General features: G+C 36.0%; 1 protein-coding gene across 2 annotated transcripts in view; it reads left to right on the top strand.

The window, feature by feature from the left end:
- Positions 1-24,873, top strand: part of HGF (hepatocyte growth factor) — a 57,394-nt gene extending 32,521 nt beyond the window's left edge. For both annotated transcript variants that reach the window (XM_088165879.1, XM_088165878.1), the window contains exons 8-18: positions 4,763-4,937; positions 6,382-6,509; positions 7,911-8,013; positions 9,769-9,908; positions 11,911-11,949; positions 12,415-12,511; positions 15,086-15,160; positions 15,765-15,911; positions 16,583-16,689; positions 18,550-18,695; positions 20,783-24,873. In XM_088165879.1, the coding sequence (XP_088022005.1) occupies positions 4,763-4,937; positions 6,382-6,509; positions 7,911-8,013; positions 9,769-9,908; positions 11,911-11,949; positions 12,415-12,511; positions 15,086-15,160; positions 15,765-15,911; positions 16,583-16,689; positions 18,550-18,695; positions 20,783-20,953 (1,328 nt within the window). In that variant the 3' untranslated portion in view covers positions 20,954-24,873. The remainder of the gene's footprint in view (positions 1-4,762; positions 4,938-6,381; positions 6,510-7,910; positions 8,014-9,768; positions 9,909-11,910; positions 11,950-12,414; positions 12,512-15,085; positions 15,161-15,764; positions 15,912-16,582; positions 16,690-18,549; positions 18,696-20,782) is intronic.
- The last annotated feature ends 1,550 nt before the right edge of the window (positions 24,874-26,423 follow it).

The following is a 26,423-nucleotide window of genomic DNA, read 5'->3' as shown; positions in this document are numbered from 1 at the left end:
AAAGTGTTACCTTCCATCTTGGTTTACAAGGAGACAAAGAATAGGTCCAGTATTCACTGTTTATACAACAGCTTAATCCATATTTCCTCAAAAAGGATCTTTCTCAAATCCTTTTCATCATTTCTATGATAATTTGAAAGTGAAATATAAGAACTCTAAATGTAAGGAGATTTTTTTTTTCTGATAGATTTTATTTTTTTTTTTTTTTTTAATTTAAAGCCTTATTGTAGACACTGGAACAGCCTGGAAAGATCTCTCTGTGCTTATGGACAAATTAATCGTATCTGTGAAGGTTTTAAGTGACAATGAGTTTTTCAGTACTGTGACATTCTTGAGTTTGGCTATAATTGATTTCTTCACTTTCTCATATGTTTTTACTGAAAAAAAAACAAAGCACTGAAAATCAGTGGGGTTTTCTTGCATTCTTGTACTGAGTCATGGTACATTGAAGAAAATGTGGAAAGGAAGGAGCTGCCACTAAACTAGTGTCCAGAACTGTAAAAGCCATTGCTAAAGGAAGGGATGCCTGAAAGCAATGTGACTGAGCATGAGCAGCTTCAACACGTCACTCAGCTTTCTTACTAACTTTTGTATGGATCATGTTTAGAATCGACTTTTAAAATTGTTTTGTTACAAATCAGGGCACATTTTCCTTCTGTTGACTGACACTGTAAAAGAGAAATTCCATGAATATAAGCAAGAACAGGTATTTTCCTCGTGATATAATTTAGACCTCTACTTCTTTTCCAACTATGTCTTTTTCCACAAATACATCTGTTGTATTGTCATGAAGGACCATGCACTCTCCAGCAAAATCGCTTCCTTCTTTTAAGTCAGTATGATTCTCACCATTGACCTAAAGTTTGTGCAGGATTTTCTTCTGGTTCATTAAAGTCAGAAATAGTATCTAGCTGGTTACTTCAGCTGTGACTCAAGGCCCCCGTGATTCCCTCATGCTGGAATTGCTGTGAGAACCAGAACTGAGACTATCTGTGGCTTTACACATAGGACTCTGGATAATATTTCATCTTTTTACTTAAGCATCTCTGAATGCATGAGTTGCCCCATTATTAATAAAGTTATGTATTTTGAAGTATCAAAAAAAGAAGGGTTTTACAGAAAAAAAAAAATATATCTTTGCATTATTACCCTTTGGCTAGGAACTTTAGAGTGAACATGTGAAGGTAGAATTTACTAATGGGAAATCCCCTCATGTGGCTGTCTGAACTACGTGTTTAATCTTAGTCATCCAGAATTTAAAAAAGAAAAAAAAACAAAAACCACAAAGTTCAAAAGTATAAAGTTCAAAAATGCTGCTAACAATTACCAAATTCTTCTGTTCATAATAAACTTTCCTACAGGAGTAAGAAGTGACACTCAATCCACAAATTATAAATAGGAGTCTTTTATAAGGTGGTATTTTGTGTGATCTTTCTTTAACAGTACTTTTAATCTCAGTTCAGAACTAAAAAATATTGAACTGAAGAAAAAAAATCCTGAGAATTTCTATTATGAAATATTAGTAAGTATTGCAAAGTAAGGATTTCTTGTTGATTTAAAATTAATCCAGTTAAATTAATATTGTCCTCCTCATTGGAACAATCCTTTGGATTTTCAGATCTTAATTTATATTTTTGATAATTTACTGGGATAAGGACGGGAATTCAATTTTATAGATTTTGATCTTGATCTTGATTTTGCCTTGTAAGAGAACTGGTGAGTGCAGTCCTAGGGCTCTTTCACCAATGCTCTGCACATCTGATGTTCATGCTCAGAGTTATTAAATTTAGTTAATTTGGTATGTCAGTGATGAGTAATTAGCCTCAACAACAAGACCAGTACTGAATGGAGACGACTGTGTAAGTTATAGGCTTGGACAGCCTGGGCACTTCTCAGTTTGGCAAGTGCTGCAAAATCTGCAGTGTCTGGTGAGGCAGGCACTGCTCCTCAAGCTCTTGCCTGCTCCTGTGCACATCCAGCCCAACTTTCATTAACAGGAATAGGGAGACTGTTCCCATCATGCCTGTTTGTGGAATCGACAGATGAATGAAGGATTTCTCAAGCCTTTATTGGTAAGTTCTGAGCTTTCTGTGAGACTCAATAGCAGGAATGGGAATTGGTTCTGAGGGTACAAGCCCTCAGAATTTCAGAATTAAATTTCAGAAATATTTTGGAATCTCATTTTTCATGTTTCAAAATGAGAGATTTGTAGTATATGTAGGTGGTACAGCAAGAAGAATTTGGGGAGGGTTCTGTGGACCTTTTGGAACACTGAAACTGCTGTATTAGTTAAAATAATATTTTAGTGATCCCTCTCATTACTAGAATTCTTATTGAGAGCTGTCACAAAGTAGTAGCAGATAATAATGTTGCAGATTTTGAAATACTTTCTCTCTTAATCATTATAGTGCAAGTCTTTCCAGAAGTGGCTTGGCTGTGCAAGTATTCATGACAATGTGAAAGTTAAGTTCTGCTGGTGCCTTTATTTTGTATATTTTGACATGGCCGAGTTGTAAAAACTGGCCTACAGGTAGAGGTCACTGTCCAGACACATAATGTAAGGTTCAACAATGAACTGTGTGTATCTGCAGACGTACAAGAAGGAATGCTCTTCAAAATTACGATGGCTTTGCTTAAATCAGTTGATGCATTATGATTTCATTTCAGGCATGTGATTTAAAAAACCCCAATCCCACATAGTGATATATAAACACCAACCTAATTACTTTTCCTTTAGCATGACTGAGTACAGAGTTGGTGCCCTATACAGTTCATTACAGTTGAAATAGTAACATTTTCTGTATAGATAAGGTCTTTGCAACAGCTTGTATCTGATTTTTCGTACACTATTAGTATTATTTAAGAAGACTTTTTTCGAGGGTTACATAGTTTTAATTGATTAATTTACTTAGGAAATATTATGAAGCCAGGGTGTATGCTGAAATTTATCATCTTAGGGAACTCTTCTCCCCTTCCCCCCTAGATTTTTTCCCCAGATCTCTTTAATTTGTATAAAGGAAATGCGCATATTTTTAAAAAATACTTATATGTATTTGAATGTGGCATAGGTATGTTCACTCTAATCAGCTTAGAAGCTATTTTAGAGTCTAACTCCATTTGTTTTCATATATTGTTTATAATGGAAAACAGAAATATTCCAGCTATTTATTACTATAAGTTGCATTATTTCATCTTTTTGTAGTCTAATTATTTAAAAAGTGGTGTATAAAAACTAAATATAAAGTTACTAGCTGCAAGACTTTGATGAGTTCCCTAGAAAGAGTGCATTTGTCAGCCTGCAGAAACCTCCTTGTGATACTTGCAGTGCCATATCCTTTTGACTTTGGAATGAGCTTGGAACTCAAAATCCCATTGAAACAGGACAACATTTGCCTTGGGAAGGAGGGACAGGAAATGAATTTGACCATGAAACACTGATTTAAAAATATCAACCAGATGAAGAGCAAAAGGGATGCATGGATAAATGTATAATTCAACTGCAAAACTTGATGTTATCATCTGACAGGGAAATGATCTTTAACGTCAAAGATCAGTCAGCAAATCAGCCAAAACCATCTGTTATGACATTTGGTTTCCTTAAGATCCATATTTTCTCCGAGTTCATGGAACTGGCTCAAGTTTCCAGGAGTGAACTACATTATGAGTAACACACAAATACTGTTCTATTCACTGGACCATTTGAAGAAAACTAATCAAAGAACTTTATTAACATACTTATTGCTGGCAACTAATACCTTTAAGATAGTCAATAAAATTAATCTTGTGAACAATAGCAATTACCAACAGATATGCAGTTACTTTTAAAATATTGTATTGGGAACCTTGAAGAGTATTACAGAAGAATTGCTCTTACTGCAGTGTATTTAGTTTTGTACTACTTTGTATATATCTGATGCAATATCTGTGCCATTAATTTGCAATTATGAAAATTGCATAAGAAATAAAAAGAGACTTTTAAGTTATGTGAATGAGTCATTTAAAAACCACTGTTTTTCTGAATTTAGTTCAAGACAGCCCACACCAGGGTGAGTGCAGAATATATCAACATCTGTAAGAGATCTTGAGTCTGATGAATTTGTTAGTCTTTAAAACATTTTTCTCTCTGTAGAGAATACTGATCTTTGATTTCAAAAGCTGGGCCTTTTCACCCCCTCTTTTAACCATATGAGGCATAATAAAAACAAATAACCTTCTAGGGGAGTTTAGCACATTATTTTATAATAGGATCTATATGTTTTTTTATTATTTTTTATCTGCATCTTTTTTTTTCCTGTGACCTGATATTCTGGGAATTCTTTAGAGAAACCAAATTATATTTTAATCCTACAAATATGTGTTACCATGTTTAACAGTGCGCATGTGGGTGGTCACTCAGTTTTTCAAAGATGAGGGAATGACATTTGCTGAACTTGAAAAAGTAACCAGGAATATCTTCTAAACTCCAATGGTACAGCATAGGCCAGGTGTCTCACACAAAAAAAAATTGTAGACTCTTTACATGCAAATGGATGAACTAGCATAAAGTCTGGCACTTATTATGATTTGGATTTTTGGTGGATGCTGTAAATGTGAAGAGGAGAAAATCATTCTGTAATCACATTGGCAATTTCACCAAAGAACTGCAATTACCGTGATTTGAACATCCTGTAATCCACGACTCCATCAGTACTGTGGAGTTCAAACCTGACATCCCGAGCCATTCTTAAGAGAATGAAGCAGCCCTTCTTGTCTGGCTCTGCAGAGGAAGGCGTCGTGAACGGCACCGAGGCGGCGGCTGCGACCACGGCGTGCGTCCGGGGCCAGGGCGAGGGCTACCGCGGCACGGCCAGCACCATCTGGAGTGGCATCCAGTGCCAGAGGTGGGACTCGCAGTTTCCTCACCAGCACAACATCACTCCCGAGAACTTCAAATGCAAGTGAGTAGAGGCAGGTGGCTATTATTACTGCAGGGGGAAAAGAGCTGAGTTTTAAATGTGTAACAGTTCATGCCACTGGAGCAGACCATAGGGCCTTTGTCCCTGCCCCGGGTCCCGAGGCATCCACTCTACCTGCCGAGGCTGAAAACCATTGAAGCCTGGGAAAATCAGTCCTTCGGATCTCAAAGCAGTAGTTCTAGTTGAACTTGTGTGAAACACTAGGGATTTTTATGAACTTTTCCTTCAATTCGATTATGAAGTGTCTGGATGTGTTCCAGGCTGGGACCTGAATCCTGACAGTGCTGATACATTACCACTGGATTTTTTTTTTCATGGAACTAAACCTTATTCACAGCTTGATTGCTGACTTAAATTTAATATGTCCTAAATATTACCTGAATATTATCTTCTTTATAAGGATCAACATTTATAATATTTGAAAGCACTTCTTTAATATTTTAATCCTTTTTCTGTCTCATTTCTAAATACAGATGCATCAATAAGACTGCTTTTACTTGAGTGACCACTGGTCATCAAACCTTTCTGTATGGTTCATAAACTTCCAAGGTGTGAATAATCTACTAATTTTAGGCAGTTACCTTACTAATGTTCATTCAGTCCTTTTTAAACTAAACATAGAGGAAACCTTTCTCACCAGATTAGAACTACAGCCCTAATATCTTCATTGATGGGTAAATATCAATAAGAATTGCAGTATTAGGACCATTCTTTCCATAGTCTGTTATCAGTAAGTGCTGCAGATGTAAAAAAATACAATGAAATATGGAGATGCACAGAACATGGCAACAACTGTCAGGAGACAGGGAAATAAAACTTACATTTAAGAGGTTTGAATATTTCATGCAAGCTGCAAAAAACATTTAAAGATGTTCCCTTGTGACTAACTTTTACTTTAAAGGTAACAGCTGTATAGAATTTCAACACACACTTTTTTTATTTTCCAGGATTCAGTTTCTTAAATGAGTTACTGATAATCTAAAGCACTCTGTTTCTCTAAATTCAGCAGAGCCATTCAAAGTACAGGGAATTTTAAGCACTTTGGTAAAGTTTGTATTTAAAAGCAATGTATTGTAGGTGTATCCAATGTCAGTTGCATGCAAATTTTGATGGAGGATCTTGAATATAAAATTTTGTTAATATTGAAAATTGAAATTATTGTTAATCCTCAAATGAAATCTTATATCCCATCAAAACATATGTCTGCTGAAAATGAATTTCCACAAACATATTCTTATTACATTTAATATTTTTTTCTCTGGACACTGTGTTCTTACTGGCTCCTCATCTCCTTGCACTTGACACTGATCAGTAACACAGAGAGCTGAATGAGTCTGTATTTTTGTTAATTCATAACAAAAAGCAATGGACCACGTTGGTGGGTTTAGGTTATCCCTGCTGCAAGCTAACATATTTATTTTTATAGGGATTTGAGGGAGAACTACTGCCGAAATCCAGATGGATCTGAATCACCCTGGTGCTTTACCACTGACCCAAACATCCGTATTGGTTATTGCTCCCAGATTCCTAAGTGTGATGTATCAAATGAACAAGGTAACAGAGGAAAGGGTGATAATGTGATTTTAAGTAAATGCCATACTGTTCCAAGCACGAAGTAGACAGCTTTGCAAACTGGAGAAGTTGTGTCTGTATTACACCTCTATGTACTTCTACTTGGGTTTAATTGGCATGCTTGGGATTCATTGTGGTGTAAATGAGATTCTCAGTTTAATTTGTGATTCCAGCAGGGAAAGCTGCAGCAAGGACTTGATTGGATCTGATTTTTAGACAAGGCAAATCTATGTACCTGCTCTACTGTCTTCATCTTTCTTAGTTTATAAGGCCTTTTTCCACAGCTGAGATGATTTCCTTGGTTCACAGTCTTTTTATGATTGCATATCAGACTACCAAAAGTGATTTTTCCCCCTTTTTATTTTCTTGCATATACCTCCTTGTCTAGAAGGGATTGATCCTCTAAGTTCTAACCTACCTCTGTCTGTGAGGTTCATTCTGAGTCTTCAGGCAAATGTTTTTCCCACGAGGTTTTGGTATTACTGTAGAGTAATATTGCATCCTGAACAGATGTCAATCACAGCAAAAACTGAGGCTAAGACCTCAGACCTATAACCCTACATCAGGCTGCCTTAACATCTCCATCTTTAAATTTTAGCCTATTTTTCTGTAAATTTGAAAAAGTTGCAGTTGCAAGACTTATCTCAGAGAAAGGATAAAACTTTTATATTCAGTCTGTGTTTCTTCTAAAGTATCAATTATCAAAAAGTAGAAATACTAATGAATATGAAATTAAGTGCTTTATGCAAAATGTCTTTATAGTACTGATCGTTTTAAACAATTCTCTTGAAAAGTCTCAAAACGGCTTATGATAAAAGCTTATGAATTAAACATGACTTCTGCTGGAGCGAACAGGCAAGTTTTTGAATTACATTAAAATTAAAGTCATGATGATTTTTTGATTTTGCTGCAGAAGTACTTAAGTCTAGAATTATATACTGTTGCCAATATCTGGAAAGTACACAAAGCTAAACGGAATGCCTATTTTTTGAAGAGGAAGGAATAGGGGACCACTTTTTCTTGGTGTTTGTATAAACTAGCTTCTGACAACTTTTAGGACATTCTGTGTGACCCTTCTAAATTAATCATAACTCAAGTATTTATGAAAGAAATTTTCCAATTCTATGTAAGTAAGACAAAATTTAAAATACTGCTGTGGTGGGCATGAAGATCTCAAACAGGAGATTATCTTTGTAAATTTGAAAACTATTTTCCATTTTTCTTCTGATCTGATTTATGCAGTTGTCTTATTGATAGTGTATAGCATTTGCTAAACAGAACATTTGTCTTGTATAATTTGGATTACTGATGGAAAGGAAGAGTTTTCTTCTTAATGTTGCACAATCACACTCCATTTTTTTGTCCCAACATATTTTTTTTCAGATTGTTATCGTGGCAATGGCAAGAGTTACATGGGAAATCTATCCAAGACAAGATTTGGGCTAACTTGCTCCACATGGGACAAAAACATTGAAGACTTACGTAGGTGTGTACATATTAAACAGAAAGAGATGGTTCAGTGAGTCCTGAATAAATACTGCCTCCAGATGGCAATTCTTTTTAATATGCATTGATTCTGAAGTAGCCCCTTATGCCCTGGAGCTTTTAATATCTTTGTTTTCCTAATCTTTATTTTTATATTTTTCTTTTTTTCTTTGTGTTTAAATATATTGCTCAACATGACTTTGTTCAGGCTAACCACTAACTGCAGGCTTTGGGATGTTTCTTAGTGTTTCGTTTACTAGCCTGTTTTATCCCAACCTTTTCCTTGAAAGTTTGGTACAATGAGAGGACATCAGAAATGAGAGGAAGTGGTTGTCTCCTCAGCCTCATCTCATAGCTTCAAGGAGGAGGTTTGCCTTGAAACCACCTAGTGTCCCTTTCAACCTGAAATTGATTCTTTAGTCTACACTCTAGTGACACTGACATCAAATGCCAATGAAAAAACCTGCAATTTCTGTTATTTATTATTACTTTGGCTTCATATTCAAGTAGTAGAAATGGTAAGTTAATTTACTTGTTGAAGTAAAATTAATTATCCGGACTAAATACAAAAGAAAAGATTCATAGAATGTTTTGCTATGTATGAGATATCACACCACACACTAGTGGCTGTAATGAAAATAATTTCTCCTTCATTTTCCTTTATCTTTGATGCAAATGTCTCAATATTAGCTTTGGTACTTGTAGAGCCAGAGCGTTGAACATATAAGCCATTGTCCTTTGGAAGGGCTGTGTAAATCAGGAAGCTGTATTGCAAAAGGAAGACTTCGTGGCCCTGTCTGGTATCATCACCTGGACTACATGTGTTTCTTCCCACAGATGGGGAGAGAGAGGATACACATTCCAGTGTGCTGCTCATGTAAGGGGAGCAGAGGTTTAAGCTCTTGCTTTCTGAGAAGCATAAGTCTTAGTTTGCTGTGAATGAGGCAGCAGGAACCTACTGGATGCTTGATGCAACTGCAGTCATTTAATAGAGCACAGATCAGCCTTTCTTTTCTTATTCCCACACATTTTCCATCTGGGAACTTCTTTGGGGAGTTATATTCTCACTCCAACAGTTTCTCTGGTTATGGGTGATCTAGAGGCAGCATGCATGGTTGGTTATGAACTGAAGGAGCAGTACAGCTGTAACTAAAGAAGCCTGTATCCTTGTATCTGACAAGACAAAAATAAACATCTCCCTCCACTTCAGATTTTGGCCTCAAAATTTCACCTCTAAAGTGCTTCATGTAGGCTTGCAACTTAGGTGACCTATCTCTTCAGTCTGTCTGAGACATTCATTTTTCTCCCTGCCTGCTGCTCATCCTTGCTAATTTTCTTAGTTTGCCTTTCTTTTGCCTTGGATTCAGCTTTGTAGATTCAATGCTCCCTTGTGCTGTTAACCTGGAGCCCAGGTTACCTGTGCTCCCCAGAGAAGCCTGCAGATTTGCTGAGGGCATCACAGGCACTCTTCTAATCAGTATAATGATCCCTCCTGAGGGTATCTAGAGATTTTAGCTTGAGTGGGAGATCTAGAAGCTTCACAGCTGTCCAGTGGACACAGTGCTTAAAATACCAACCAGAGGAAAGTTGGACCCAGATCCAGAAAATATTGGGGGTCTCACCTTCTCTTTGATTTTAACCAGCCCTAAACCCTGACCTGTAGGCTTCTCAATCAGCTGAAAGCAACATTTAACCTTTGGAAATTTGGGATATAGAATAAAGCTTTTCAACACTTTGAATTTTTGTTCCCCTGTAGGCATATACAAATATTCAGAGAACCAGATGTTAGTAAACTGAAGAAAAACTATTGCCGCAATCCAGATGATGATTTTCATGGTCCCTGGTGTTACACAGATGATCCTCTTGTTCCCTGGGATTACTGCCCTATTTCTCGATGTGAGTACTTGGCACGCTGCTGGCATTGTCAGCTGTGCAGTCCCAGTGAGACCACGGTGTCACATTCCTATGCACACCTTCCTATTGTCACTTGTGGCAGCAGAAAATGTGTGATTCCATCAAGAATGCGTGACTGAGAAGGAGCAGACAGAAGCTGCTTGTGCAATATATGAACGAGGGGTTCTTTTCCTTGACCAGCTTGGATATTTCAAGACTTATTTATGCAGCAGGAGCACAAAGGGGCTATTACAGATGGTCAAACATTTTCCAACAGATCTAGCTATTGAATGAGGGTTGGACAGAGACAAATAATTGTCTAGTGGTCAGAATGCTGGCTGTGGCCTCAAGAAACCCAAGCAGAGTTATCTTCTGGGCTACAAGCTTCAGAGACTCTTTGTGTGATCTGTCTTTGTAACGTTAAGATAACTCACTGTATGTATGCTGAAGTGTATATGTGCTATAAAGATTAGATTCTACTTTCGGATGTTTATGGGATGATTTAACTCCTGGCAAGAATTAGGAAAATCATGCCTCCAAAGATGAATGTTTAAATCTAAATAGCTTAAATAAACAGAATTAAGAATCCTAGGGAATTCAGCAATAAACTGATGACAAGTAGAAAAAGATAGTTTTATGCTGAGAAATGTGTAATTCACATTTATGTTCAAAATCTTTCTCTTCAATTCTTATTTCTAAGTTACTTTGCTGTATGTCCTGGGAGAACACTTAAATGGTAAATCAGGCTTTTGAATGCATGTCTGTGATCTCTAGAGGTTAAGGATAATGTTACACTCATTCCTAGAGGCAATATGCTGCATTTCCTCATAGCCTGAACTCCAGCATCTCTAAAAGTGGTATTTGAAATCTCAGGTGATATTTTGGCATCTATGTGAAGAGTAAACAAAACTGTGCAAAAGGTTATTTATGTCAATATAAATGAAGAATAATAGCTGAAGAAATATATTTTTAATTCACTCATTCTGAGTTCATTATTTGGATCCAAGGACGTATTCTCAGCAACATTTGTAGGGTATCCAGAATTGGTGAGTGGTACATTTCTGCAATCAAACACCAGAGTGGGAATATGCCAGTTTTGCAATTGCAACTCATATGCACTATTATTACAATACTGTATAAATATATATGCACATCCATACAGTTATCCACGTATGTATGCACACATATGCACATATAGACACATACATATATGCATACGTGTATATATGCACATAGAAATTTCACTATGGATATAACTATCTATATATATATGAATATACCTATATGTGTGCATATATGTGTTTGTACATATATATACTATATATAATGCATATTTTCTTAATGATGGAAATGTAGTTGGATGAGACTGTTTAAATTTTCCTTGTCCAAGTTTTCAGCAGCTACCTCTGTAGCTCATAATGCTGGGTCATTGTACGTGTCACTGAAGGTAAACATTTAGAAACAGGTTTAAGCAAACTTGTAAATATTTTTTTTTTATTGGACTAGATGGAAGAACTGAACCAGATTTTAGGGTACATGTTTTGGTAAGAACAAGTTTTTGCTGATAAACAAAACATCTTTCAAAGTTTTTTAAGGAATTGAGAATTTATTTCAGTCTTCTTTGTATTTAATCACACGACTTCTATAGTTCCTGAAATCTTATATAAAAGTGATAACTTCATTTTTCAGCATTTGCTTGTTTGAATGAAGCATGTAAATTGAACATGATAGGCAGCCTGATGTCTTCAGGATGCAGCCAAGAAGAAAAATGCTTGACATTCCAAACAAAATGTTTATTTCTCATTTCATTTTATTGGAGTAAAATTGGGCCCTCTTGTTAAGCCTTACTGAATACTGCTTTTGCAGTGTATGGAAGAAATCAATAAAGTTTAAAACTCTGTGAACCATTGAAGTTAAAATTATATCATTTGCTGTTGAATTTTATTCAATTTTTAAACGTATTTTAATTTTGTATTATGGCTATCTTATGTGTTTGTCTGTCTAGGTGAAGGTGATACAACTCCTACTACAACCAGCTTGGATGGTAAGTAAATTTTTGTATGAACTGTGCAGTGCATGACTATCCTCTAAATCTAGACATTTCTTTCCAATTGGGAAACAAAATAAAGATTAGTTAAAGTTGTAAAAACCCACTGACTGAGCAAAATTAATTTTACAAGACAAAAATGGGGAATAGCTTTATTGTACTGCTTTATCTATTCTCACTGTCATGCCAGTGGTGAGATTTGGTAATGAGTTTCAATGTTTGCTTTTTAACTATGTAAATCTCAAATAACTATTTAAATTTATGTATTTTCTATTCCCTATGGATATTTAAATAGACCTATTCAGTTTCACTGAAGTAGTTTTGATGGCCTAGAAATATATTCCATTAGCACAGGAAAGTTAATGCATAGTAAATATTGTCCTTCTTGTGGTCCTTATATGCAACTGTGCAGGTTTCCTACCACTGTTTTTAGTAAAATGTGATCTCTGGACCTGCTTTCAGATACTGCCATTCCTTGTGCCTCAACAAAACATTTGAGAGTTGTAAATGGAATCCCAACACAAACTAACGAAGGATGGGTGGTTAGTTTGACATACAGGTAACTATCACTTTGATTAGAAGGGCAATACAACTACTAGGATATTTGGTTTAGAACTGTAGAAAATGTTGACCACAATAAGATTATTTCTACATTGCAGTTAAGTTCTGTAAAAGCAGAGAATCAGCTTTCTTCTACTGTCAGGTGATGCCATAGTATTCACTCTGCTAGTGAAATAGTTTATATGTTCATTAACTTATACACATGAACCTGCAAAGCATTTGTCCTGTTCTGCTCTTTCAATTAGCTACTGCAGACCTTTTTATTACATTGGCTTCACATTCAGCATTAAACTGTTTATTTTAGAGACTGTTAGAAAAAGGTTGAATTTCAGATCAATATTTTCACTTTGAAAGTAGGAGCTATGGAGATCCTTTCATTCTGTAAAACAAGACCCTGACATATACATCTTGTGTATAACACATGTATTACATTATGGCAGATCTTTGCTGCTGTGTAAAAGCCAGAACACAGAATGGCTATTTCCTATGTTCTTTACTCTGGTTCATAACTCATCAGCTGGAAGTGTGAATCATTAATTTATAACAGGATATAGCTCATGTATCAGCACTGGGTCTTCTATCATAAAAAAAAAATTAAAAAAGTTTAAAAAGTCATTTGTCCGCTGGGCCAAACTAAAGTAAACTCAATTCTATTAGCTTATTATTCATCATCTCTTTTAACACTATGTTGTAAAAGAGGTATTAAATGAAAAATGGGAGGAAAGGAAAAGATAAAAAATATATTCGCTACATCTCTTCATTGCTAGACAAGTTTGGGAGTGGGGGGGAGGTGTTCTTCCCATCTCTGGTAACCTTTGCATCTTATGAGATCCATCAGATCTCAACCTTGTTGGAAGTGCACTGGAAGATATTTTTAAAGGTAGATCACTATATTCCTAGACTGAGAAACCAGATAGGTGGGCCAAATCACTCCCTGGCAAAGTTAATCTTTGCACTGTTTTAAAAGTAGCCTTGATATTTGATGAATTTTTAGGCAGATAAGGTGAATTATATCTGGGTGCCTAAAATTTAAATAGCTATTGTTAGGGTAGTTGAACCTGGATTTTCTGCTATGCAATAAAATTCTATGAAACATGAGTGCTTAAATGATTGCAGATCCTTTTATGAATAAGGGATTCCTGGAATACTCCAGCAGCAAAATATATCTTGAAGTATTACACATGGGCATAAAAATGTAGTTTTATTTTGTATTGTTACCAAGGAAGCAAATGGAATATTGTCTGAAACAAAATCTAAATTACTTCTGACCTCTCTGCAAGAAAGCCTAGATGTACACTCCGAAATGGAATTCCTGTGTCTGAATGGTGAAGGCCAAGTGAAACCTAGAAACTATTCCTATTCCTAAATCTTCAATTGATCAATGAAATTTTTTTGTATAACCAATTCAGATACTGTAACCAAGTGTATTTAAGTGTATTTAAATGGATTTCATCTGTTTCGTGGAACCGGCTCTAAATTTGCTCCACTCTCAAATGAGGAAATAACTTTTCTATGTGTACTAAAGAATCTTCTAAAGCAGATGATGAAATTCTGTATAACATAATAAGTGATGCAGACATAATATGGAAGAACATAGTTATACTCCTGACTGTGATATTTTTATAATAAAACAAGCTAGAACCTACATTTTAGAAGACTCCAGCCTTTTGGATCAGCTATTTTGCTCCTCAACCAAAATATGATTTAAAAAAAAAAAAATAAAAATCAAAGCTTTATATTATCCTGCTGTCTGTGAACCCCACATATAGTCTGGTATCCATGCAATAGTTCTTTCCAAAGCTTTGAACATTTGTGTGATTTGAATTTATAAATTGTGAGATTTTAAGCTTTTCCCAAATTGCTGACAATTCTGGTTCACTTTTCAAAGAGCTTCAGAAAATAAATGTGATTTTGGAGGCATAAAGAAGGAAACTAATTAATCTACATTCCACAGTAATTTTTTTTAAAGAACTGTCATGCTTAATTGCTTTAATTTTACTTGATATATTATGCTTCAGGTTTTCTATAATCACATGTAGGATGTCATACACTGCAGATTGTTTCCAACTGAAGTATGTGGGGACACAAATCTCCTAGGGCTTGTAATCAAATAGGAACTTTCCACCTTGAGGTCAATGCTTTGAATAATACTTACATGAATAATGACCAAATGTTGTTTACATCTGGTGGCAGTTTGGGGATTTGCTTGAAAGTTTCAGTCCAGTTCCTGTTAAAAAGAATTGGTCCTTGTTTTGTTGTTTTTTTTTTAATTTTAAATTAGGTGTCCTATTACAAATTCAGTTTTGAAACCACTAAATGAACAGAGTAACTGAATTTGTCTTTCTTTCTGGTTTTTGCACATTGGAGTAAAGCTCTGCAAAGTAATGTTTCTGTTAAGTGTTGAAACTGTAGAGCAAAGGGACAGAGCAAAGTTTCCCCATGTTGTCAGTCTGCCACTTTTCACCAGCAAATGTGTGGGGAGCAAAACACTCTAAACATTTTGACTATGTAGAAACTGATACCAGTGTCTTTGGGTGTTTCTAACCTTTTTTATTTTCTTTTTTTTTTCCAGGAATAAGCATATCTGTGGTGGTACTTTGATAAAAGAAGAGTGGGTTCTTACAGCAAGGCAGTGTTTCCCTTCTCGGTACAGTAGTCTGTAACTTTGCAATATTAAAATACATCTATTTTTGGGAACTTATCAGCAGAATACTTCTTCAACTTGAATGCAGCAGTTTTTCCTCCTGTTTGGCTTTAGCACTGCTTTTCTGATATAAAAGGCCTGTGGGACCTTGGTATTTTCTGTTATTATTGCTGTAAATCTAAATAGCCCTGGCTATTTTACATAGAAGCATAAATAGATTTTCCAAGTGTCATGGTTAGACAATTGCCTTTTTACAAGAATAATGTCATGCTTCTGCTTAACTGGACAAAATAAAATAGAAAACTTGGGTAAATCTAAAAAAGTTCAAAGGTTCATACTGTCCAAGGATTTAAATGTTTGGATTCTATTATGAAAAAAAAAAAAAAAAAGATTTTAGTAACAGTTAGAGATAAAATTATGTAATGGCTTCATGCCAAAACCTTACATCCAAGCATGTTGATTTTGGAATAGCAGTTGGCAGCATGAAGCCATTTCTGCTGAGGAGCATTAGTTAAGATCTTCCAGCATAATTATATTAAGCAGAGTTTTTTAGTTTTTTATTTTATTGGACAGTCAGCAAAATCATAACCAACTTTGCCTCATTTAGGTACAAAGATTTGAAAGACTACAAAGCCTTGCTTGGAGTCCATAATATCCAAGGAAAGGGAGAGGAGAAGCGCAGACAAGTCCGAAATATCTCCCAGTTGGTATATGGCCCCCCAGGGTCAGATTTGGTCTTGCTGAAACTTAGCAGGTTAGTAGCTGTTATTGTGAATTCTGAGACTTTCATCTGCTGGGTGAGATTCTTCCTAAATGAGATTTGCAAGGTCATTGCTCTACTGTCTCCAGTAATACAGATGCTGCCTCCATGGGGTAAACTTCCAACTGAAAGAAATTTTACTTGGTATATACAGAAATGAAGGCCCATTGATGTTACTCAGAAAACAGATGTTACTCCTGTGAAATCATACCTGCATTTTTCTTCCTGTTAACCATATTTAGCTTTGTTGGGAGATTTAAAGAAAACTCATGAAGTACTCGCATGGAATAGTATATGGTTTTAATTTATAGAATAAGCACCAGATTGTAGCTGAGATCCTGAGATCCTATGTATATACAGGCTTTCAAAATTTCTCCATATTAACAAACCTATATATCCAAATGAAATGCCATCACTACTTACTTTTAATCCAAGTCAAATAGCATGAAAGTGGTGACAGCATTTCAAGAATTTTGTGACAGTTGGCAGCTGTAGTACAAAAATTAGGTAGGAGAATCCATCATATTCTTCAAAGAAAATAAAAGGAAAATAATTGGCACAGTTTTTAATTGCTTTGGTCTATAATAAGCTTAATATAATTTTTAAAATACATTTTAGAAGGTTAAGTAAAATCCATTATATCTATTATTTCTTTCCTCTTTCAGACCTGCTATATTGACAAATTTTGTAGAAATAATCCGCTTGCCCATTTCTGGATGTACCATTCCAGAGAAGACCAGCTGCAGTGTTTATGGATGGGGATACACTGGATGTAAGAAACTATTTTTAAAAACTAAATGAATACGTTGACAACTTACTTCCTCTTGTCATTATAGGTGAGGCTGCGGGTATTGCCTGATGCCACAGTTTTCCAACACTTCTTGTTAAAATATAAATTTGTTTAAAAAAAAAATTGTAAACCTCTGAGCCTTTTATCCAAGTTAATTTAATATGAAATATTTTCCACTGGTCTCTCCTTTTTTGTTGTTGTTGTTTCAGGGACAGGCAAAATGATTCAAACATTTCAATGAGTAAATTAGAGAAAAATACCAATCTACATGTAAAAATAAAAAAGCAAAATTTCTCTGCAGCATGTTAACAGGGTTTCTTGACAAATCTTTATTCATCTACTTGAGCAGTCTCTTTCTGTAATCCAAAGCAAGCCCCTGTGGAAAAACTAATACAGAAACATGTAATCAAAGACTTTATTAACATACACAATAACAGTGAACTAGGGATGCGCAGGCAACCCCAAGTCTGGAATTTCCTAACTTTTGAGTACTTGACACCGCAACCTTTCTAATGTTTATTAAACACAGTTTTGTGTGAAGAAAATACAAATATGTGGGAGAACAGACATTTATTTAGTCTAGTAAATGCTATATCTGGCTAATTATGTGTTGATAAAAAGTTAATAGCTGCCAGTTGACAATAATTACTCCAATATTTACTGTGCTCAAATGTTGTTTTGCCACAGACCCTGAGTAAGCAGCAGAAATATACTCACACTGTCCTGGAAGCAGAGCAGAAGCTAGGCTGGAATTCTGAGGCTGTCTTCCTCGTAGCCACCACTCTGCCATTTCTTTGTGGGTGGCAATTAATCTGTACCAGCCCTCTCCCAAATGACTGCCTTTGATGTTCCCAGCATGCCCATATTAGCCATCCTCTGGGGGCATTGGCTGTCTGGGGGACAGGGACATCAGGCTGGAGCACAGCACAGCATCACAGGAAAGCTTAGCTTAAGAGAACTGATAAGGAATTTGCAATGCTGTGGAGTTATGTAATATAGTAAATACATAACATCTGTCATCCAAGGACTTTGTACTATACTTTTTTTCACTACTTATTATAATCCTCACAGAATCCCGGTCAGGGAAGGAAGAAGTGTTACATCCATTTTTTTCAAGAAAACAGGATAATAAGTCAGTGGAGGGCAAGCTTGGCATTTTCTTTTGATGGCTGTGCAGAGAATGGGCAGGTCCAGACCCTTTATTTATCTTTGCAGCTTGTACAGGCTTGTCTTTCGACATGTAGAACAAGAGTAAGCTCCACAGGGCTCCTGCTTCCTGACCTTCACACTGATGAATGGAGATTGCACAAGGCTGTGGCTCTGCCCTTGCAGGCACAAAGTCATTCAGGGTAGCTGAGCCAGCACAGAATGAGAAAAACTTCACTCTGCTGCAGTATTTTTCAAGTCACACGTCCTTCCCTAGGCCATGGCAGGCACTGTTACACATTAACTCATGTTTAGGGCAGGGAGCAGAATCCTCCCTCCACTGATGGGAGAGATAACATTTCCAGGCTCTTCTGATTTCTTTGATGACTGGGCAAGCTGGTGGTGAGCTGTAGAGGAAGCCCAATTACCAGCCCTTTATTCTAGTACTGAAAAGTTGTTCAGATATTCTCAGACATGAACAGACATGAAAACCAAACAAATGTCTGGCAAATCCCATTTGCAGAAAATATAAGAAAACCAAAATTCAAAAGCCTGATAACAATGGGGATAGACGAAAATGTGAGTTTTGAAGAGAAAGTACAATGACTGAAATTACATGAACAAGTTTATCTAGACTGTATCTTGAACCACTTTTTTCCCCTAAAATAAATTTTTTTTTTTTCTTTTCAACTGTAGTAGTTAACTATGATGGCCTTCTCCAAGTAGCAAACCTGTTTATTTTGGGAAATGAGAAATGCAACCAATATCTCAAAGGGAAGATTACTGTGAATGAGTCTGAAATCTGTGCTGTGGCTGAAACCATGGGTGCTGGGCCTTGTGAGGTAAATATTGCATTTCCTAACACATTTTTTAGGACCCTGGCTATTCCTTTCCTCAAAAAATTAAATTACTGGAGGTTTTATATAATTATTTTAGTTGCACTAAACTTTTGCATTGGAAAATGATTTGTGTTACAAGTCTTCTACTGTATGTCAGAGTGCAGAAATTACTTCAACTTCACTGTGCTACCTCACCATTGAAAGATTTACAGGAATCTTATATATACTCATATATAAAACACTTCACTAGACTGAGACAAACTTGTTTCTGCATACTAAGAACAAAGGTGGGCTCTGTGGTAGCAATTGCTGAGTGTTTTGATTGAGCAGAAATCAAATGCTGGAGTAAATTTATCTCCTTATTTAGAAGAGGTATTGCATGCAAAATACCTAACAGTCAGTACTCAACAGAGGTGATAAAGTTATGAAGAAAGGAGAAAGATCCAAAAATGTACTGAGGTTTTTATGGCTGGAGCCTTTTGGCCTCATGAGCCTGAGCAACATATTGATGAGGACAGGAGAACTACTTCAGTGATCGTATCGTTTGGTACAGTTGTTTTGCTTAGCACTAGTTTTGATGATGGAGAAAAGGCATCTGAGGAGAAAAGCCATAAATAATTTATTACAGGAAGATATAATCTTTTTTTTGATGGAAAATCTGCAGATATCAGAAGGAGGGAAGTCATGAACATTATTAAGTATTTATTATCTGGAATAGAATTGTTGATTTCCTAATACCGACATTAACCATGTAGTAAAATTTTCCCTACCCAAGGGTACTGCCAAACCATGGGGAACAGAGGTCATCTTCATAAAGCTGAGGCCTCTTCCATTTGTTATTAATATTCCATGGGATCATTTTTTGTTGCAAAGTATTTTCTTCAAAATGAAATGTTTAATTGTAAATGAGGTCTTAGACTTGTCAAGGCTTATAAATGAAACATCTGCATGGGAGTCTGCTGGGGATCCTGCACTTTGTTTTCCCCTGCAAGAAGAAATGGAATGAATTAATATTAGCAATCAGTCTTAATCACAGGGCAGTTTCCTGCTCCCTAAGTTCTCCTTTGAAGCCACTTTCCTTCGCAGAGAACAGGCAGAGGAACAAAATCAGATTGGCAGGTGAAACTCCACTCCTGAAAGTGTTTTATGAGCCGCTCGGATGGCGCTGACATAGTTCATTGTTCATGTGGGAATTAGTCTGCCGTCAGTCAGAAAAAATCCTAAACCAAATAAAGGTCAAGCATTGTTGTTTCTCTGGTGATCCAGAGAGAATGCAATGCTAATTGTCAGCTCTCATTTTTTCAAACAATACCTCACTATCTGATAGGAGAACTTGCTGTCTAGTTTTGCAGCGAGTTTGCTGGGTCCAGTCCACCTTTAAGCTGGGTAGAAACTGCGGTGTCTATGTTCAAGTCCCAGATCTATGTGTTTGTATCTAACTCTGATATCAGTGGTTGTACTCCAAATTTTCATAGAATTCATAAACTAGTGTGTTGGTGTCTCATTCATTCATAATAACAAAAAATATAATTTTAGCAAGTTATTTCTCTAAATAATGCTTTATAAATATTACCTTTTATTATTTTTGTTATTCCCACTGCCTATTAGTACATACAGATTCTCATCCTATGTACTGGCAAGATGATTGACTGAAAGAAAGGTATTAACCTGACTTTGTCAGTAGTGTTTGATGCAAAGCCTGTCATCATAACAAAGATGTTTATCTGTCAACTCACATTCTGCTCATCTAGTTTATATTCACATTAAAAAATATTAGGCTTTCAGGTAGCTAAAAGAGGTGAATAAAATCTGGTAGTCTGAAGTCACTAGAATCACAAAAAGATGGATCACAAAGCTTAATTTGCACAGAAAGGAGCAAAAAGTCAGAGGCCAATTCTGACATTGTTTCTCATAAGTTCTGCTTATGAAAAAAAAAAATGTTGGAAGTTGGTTTATGTCCTGTGGCAAGAACACTATTGCCTGGTGCATCCTGTCACCTCCAAAAGAAACCATTCAGCAGTAGACAGGTTAGAGATATGTCTTGAAGCATTTTGAGAAGTGACACTCACACTGTTCCTTTTTCTTCCTAGCGAGACTATGGTGGTCCTTTGGTTTGTGAACAAAACAGGCTGAAGATAGTAATTGGTGTCATTGTTCCTGGCCGTGGATGTGCCATTCGAAATCGTCCTGGGATTTTTGTTCGGGTCTCATATTATTCCCGGTGGATACACAAGATTATGATGACCTACAGAAAACCCTGAAAAAGTCAACAACTTCTACTGAAAGATTTTGGACAGCATGTAATTAATGTGTAATGTAAAGATCAACAATTTTTAAAGTACTTGATAGTCAAGTTTGTTGAGCTTCTTTTAATATTTATGGGTGTTTTTGGTGTTTTTTGTCTATCAGTGTTGTTTTATAAATGTTGGAGCGACTTACAGTATATGCAAGTATGGTGACATATCTCCTGAAGATACTTGAATGGATAAACAATTTTGCAAAGACATTACTGGATGATAAATGGTTTTGTAGAAATAGATCATATGACCTCCTTAATGCTGCTCTTCAGATTATCTTAGAAGGAGAAACAAATTATAGTTCTACTTAACACATCTTATTCTTTCTATGAGCCATATATTTCTCTTCATATATAACAAAAGCCCTACTGAGAGATATATGCATCTGTCAAGGACAGCATTTATGATCATATTTTTCTTTCCCCCTTATAAGAGGTCAAAGATTTCAGTATTTTATTAAAAAATAATATCTTTAGTAAATAGTCTTTTCATTATTGATGGACTTTGACAAGCCTGCCATAAGCAGAGTTCTCATAGAAGTCACTACTCCTTTCTTTTACATAGCTTACAGACTCTAGTTCTGCACTTGGTTTCTTCACTGTTTATGTGGTCCTCTAACAGACATCTCAGGCCCCATTTTGGTTAGCAAACTATTGATAATTTCTTTAAAGTTTGACCCAGAAATAATTGTGGATTTTCAATGCTAAAGACAGCATCTCGTATGGTTTGAAAAAGTAATCTTCATTAGTTATTTGAAGACTTTGGGCGTTAAAAGAAATTAAAATCAAATATGCCCAAATCTTCTAAACAAACAGTTGGTTCTAGTTACCTCGTGAAACTCTGCATTTACAGCAAGAAAAAGAACAGTTGAATCTAGCTGAGAGACTTAAGACTGGGAAAAGTAAGTTAAACAATAATGGGTTTTCAGAGACTTGAGAACTTTAATAAAACCTTAACTAGATTTGGATAAAATTATATCCTTTGTATATTTCCTTTCAGGATAATAAAACAATTGTAGAGATTGATATGATCTTGTATTTAATATGGACAACATCACTGATAGTTTAGTTGCTCATTTCCTGCCTATATATAGGACAATCATTTTCTTTTATGCTGATAGGGAAAGGGAACAAAAAATCATCATCTATGAAACATGCTTGTTCTATGTAGGCATTTAGTTTTATGTCTGGAAGTATTGTACAAATATGTTGTTGTAAGTGGCACTGATTACCCTTTAATTTCTGGAAAATTGATACGACATATATCCAATTGTTAGTTTTACTACTGTACGTGTAATTGCATTAGTAACAGCACTGTTACTTCACTTGCGACTGTGTAAATTGTAAATGTTTCCAGTAGTATTTGGTCTGTGTTTCATATCTAATTGCACAGCCACGAGGCTGACACCATGGTGTAGACCTACAAAAGGACATTTCAGGCAGAAGATGCAGGGTCGAATCCTGCCCTGTCAGAAAGCAACCACTTCAGGGGAGATGTCTTGGGAGACAGGCCTTGTCTTGACTCACCAAATTTCCTTCAGCAGTGCACTTTGACTTCAGTGGGACTCGAGTATGCTTACATCTGGTGAGCTGGGATGAGTTTCAGCCCATGCCTAAGTGGTTTGGCTTGCTGAGATTTGTGTCACATATCCAGCGGACTCTACTGGCACATAGGAAGAAGTGTTTCAGCAAGCAGAGCTTCTGAAATTCCTCCTGATGTAAATAGTCTCTTTGGACAAGATGTGACTTCTCTGTACAGCAGATTCAAGGTTGTGGATGCTATGCAGACAGTCTGTCTCAATCTATTCTGGCCACCTCTGAAGGCTTCATGCTCCCTTTGGCTTCTCTTACTTACCAGGCCTAAAAGAGGGCAGGATTTAGCCTGTTGTATTTACACAATTATTGTCACGTAGGTGAAGAGTGCATTCATACTAAGTATATACTGACCATATCTTATTGAAAGGATTACATTTTTAAGAAAGACTTTTAAAAAACTCCAAGTGAGTTTTGTTCTCAGCCACAAGTAGAATGTGGATAAAATATACAATTCCATGTTCACTCTTTGTATTCTAAGAATTGTTATGTGCTTACTGTATTATATTTGCAGGAATTTTGTTATGTCTATCTAAAAAATTTGAATCCTAAAATATTTTAGTTATAAGCTTCTGCTGTGCAGAAGGCTGTGATTTTTATATATATATATCACACTCACACACAAGCACACACACACACACACACACACACACACAAACACACACACACACGATAAAAATACTGGGTTTTTTTAGACAATGTGTAAGGATTTTTACCTGTTTGTTCTGGGCAGTGCCTCAGTAAAATAAATTGTGCAGAGTTGATGCTCCAGAACTTAACAAGTTGTATGCACTTGCTTACCAGGTACTTTTGCTCTCCCTGTCTCAGAATGGAGGGCATCTGAGATCCTGAAGAGCAAGGGAAGAGAAGAATAATGATATGTGGTAATGAATCTGTACTTCATTTATTCCTGTGAATATTTCTTGTTGGTACCAATGGTACCGTACCAGGCAACTGTTATAACTACAGGACTCTCTTAAAAAAGGACACTCTATAGATATTTTTTTCACTGTTTTAGTATTTTTCTCTCTGTTATAACAAGGGAACCTGATCTAGTGCCCATCTAAATTGCTGAAAAATCTCTTATTAACTTCAGTAGGATTTGAACTTTACTTCATAAATGTGGTTTTAATCAGATTAGAATAAGGGGTACAGAACCTAAATTCTTATCTGACGACATTCTTAAACTCCACTGAATTTCATTCTCATTCTGCTTGCTGTACCTAATCCTTTATCTCTGAAAGGTGTAATGTCTGGATATAAAATTCTGGAACTAAAACTTAAGAACTGGTTTTGTGCAACTGAAGTTAGTCTAACTTAATCACTATTATCTTTGGGCATTGGAACTGGCTAACGCTTCTTCCCTTTATTAAAGAAAACATTTTTCCCTTAAAAAAGTTTTCCCTCTATCTCTTTTTCTCATAAACCTCACGACCCTCAGAGAAAAATGTAGCTCTCAATTGGGAATGTACTGGTCTAGATTTTTGCTGCTACTGCTGAAATCTTCTTCTCTAGTTTAAGATGAAAATTCTCTGAGACATTCTACAATCCCTTCCTGCAGGCAATGCCAATGTACTTGACAGAGCTACTCACTTGAGTTAGAGCTTTTCAGACGAGGGTCCCAATATATTTCTGGGGGTCAAAATCTACTCAGGCAAAATGTCCCTTGAATTCAGTGAATGTGATTATCAAAAGAGAAGGGCCTAAGAGTTGTTCACTGCTTATCCACGTGGATCCTTGTACTCAGATACTCAGCTCCAAGGCAACGTCAGCAGGAGCTGAGGCTTTGTCATCATCCTTCTGGAAAGCTGGTTGTAAACCAGTTGACCCCCATGAAGACTATATGAAGCCTATTGGATTGGTTATTTAGCTTGTCTCCTTATCAATTATTTTCTCCCTCCCTCATGTGCACTGGTATATTACTGTTTATGAATGTTGGGGCTGCTGGCAGGAACTGACATGGCTTTTTCACCCAAAAATTTTCCAGTGTTCCTTTTTAAACATACACTTGGGCATTTATGTATGGTGTTTTCTTGCATGGAATCTAACTTCAGGGAGCTACCTGTGGAGTTAAGTGTATGATAAAAGTATTTTTTTCTTATTTAAGTGGGAAAAATAATGCTCCCATTAAGTACAACTTGCAGAATGCCTAATGAAAAGGGAACACTGTGGTTATAACTTGTAATACAAATCTTCTGTAATTAACATCTTCATTAGTTAATAAAGTTGGTATTTTTGTAACCTTGTTTACTCTTATTATTCTTAATAAAGTATTTTATAAAAAAACAACAACTTAATTAGCATTACATTTCTTATTGAAAGAACAAGGTCAGAACCCCACTGCAAGTCTCCCTGTTCCAATTCCAGGGAGGGATTTTAATGTGCAAAGTAAGGAGGACTGGTGCTTTAAAGATACTCTTGTGTCCAATTGCAGAATTGAAAATAAAATGAAAGAAAGAACCAAATACATGGTGATCTTGTTGAGACTTCCCAAGACCTTTCTGAATGATTTCTGTACTTAGAAGGGTCTAAGTATATTACAGTGAGAGTATATTTGCAGTGGAAAGAATGTTCTCAAGCTAAACACAAATAGTTCCTTAGAATTTCAATATGAGAGGCTTGGAATTTTATTTATTTGTATAAACACACTTTACACTTCTGGAAAGGTCTCCCCTCTCAGTATCACTTAATACTACTGATGGTACAGAAGATGATGCAAAGGAGAGCAGTAACTTGCAACAAACCTTGGTGCTGCTGCTGCACTTAATACCACAACCAGCCAGCAGCTACCAGAAAAGGAAATAAGCAATACCCTTACTAACCCCACCAGATCAGTGCCAAGTATTGTCAAACTCCTATAACATCAGAGCATTCTGGTGAGTTCAAATAAGGGACAGTAAGTTCATTACTTCTTTGTCATTACCCAGCTGAAATTTCAAAGTTGTAAGCATTTCTGTTTCTGTGATTTTGATGATTTAAATATATATTTGCTCCAGCTATATCCACAGTGAATCATTTTTCAAATAAACTTGTATCCAGAGTGTTTGAAGTCTGGTTCTGAACTTTTCCATGGCAAACATCTCATTTTTTTTTGTTTGTTTTGTTTTTTGTTTTGTTTTTTTTGTTTGTTTGTTTGTTGTTTTTTTTGTTTGGTTGGTTTTTTTTTGTTTTATAAAATCGGGTTTTCTTATCAATCCATAAAATCAGTGAATTTTATCAGGAACTCCTGAAATCAGTGGGAAGCTTGCAATAACTTCAACCATAAAGGAATGCTTCCAAAGTTATAAAAGTCCATAAATAGTCCATATGTCAAAGCAATACTTTGCTATAGTTTTACATTCAGTTTCCAATATGTTCAGGTGACCTGTATGTCTTCTGGGAGCCATGAGAATTAACTGCTTGTACAGCAATTTGCACCACAAAAATCTCTGAAGGGATATTGCCTTCACATTACGTTCTGTCGTGGCTTTATCTTTTGTAGCTGCAGGAACACTGTAATCTGCAGAAGATAAATGATGGAAACCCACATTGATGCTCACTGCTTGTGTTCTGCTCTGTGTTATTTAACAAGGCTCGTGTAAACAGAGCAGGCCATTTAGTAGGGCTCAGTTGTGTATTTACTCTGCCTTCAAAAGCACCGATTTCTGGACAGCTATGTTCCTATAAAACCCACGTGCAATAAATAGGAAAGAAAACATCTGGGAGGGAAAAGGCAACCCATAAAAACATTAATAACCAAATAAGCCCTAAAATAAAAAGATTTTGTTTTCATGTTGTCTCAGTTTTTAAAACATAGGATATAAGGTGTAAAAAGCTGCAATAGAAAAGCTTAATAGCTAAAC

This window comes from Sturnus vulgaris, chromosome 5 (assembly GCF_052056855.1).
Source record: "Sturnus vulgaris isolate bStuVul1 chromosome 5, bStuVul1.hap1, whole genome shotgun sequence".
Taxonomy (NCBI): Eukaryota; Metazoa; Chordata; class Aves; order Passeriformes; family Sturnidae; genus Sturnus; species Sturnus vulgaris.
Note: the sequence above shows the minus strand (reverse complement) of the source record. Positions and strands in the feature narration are given on the sequence as shown.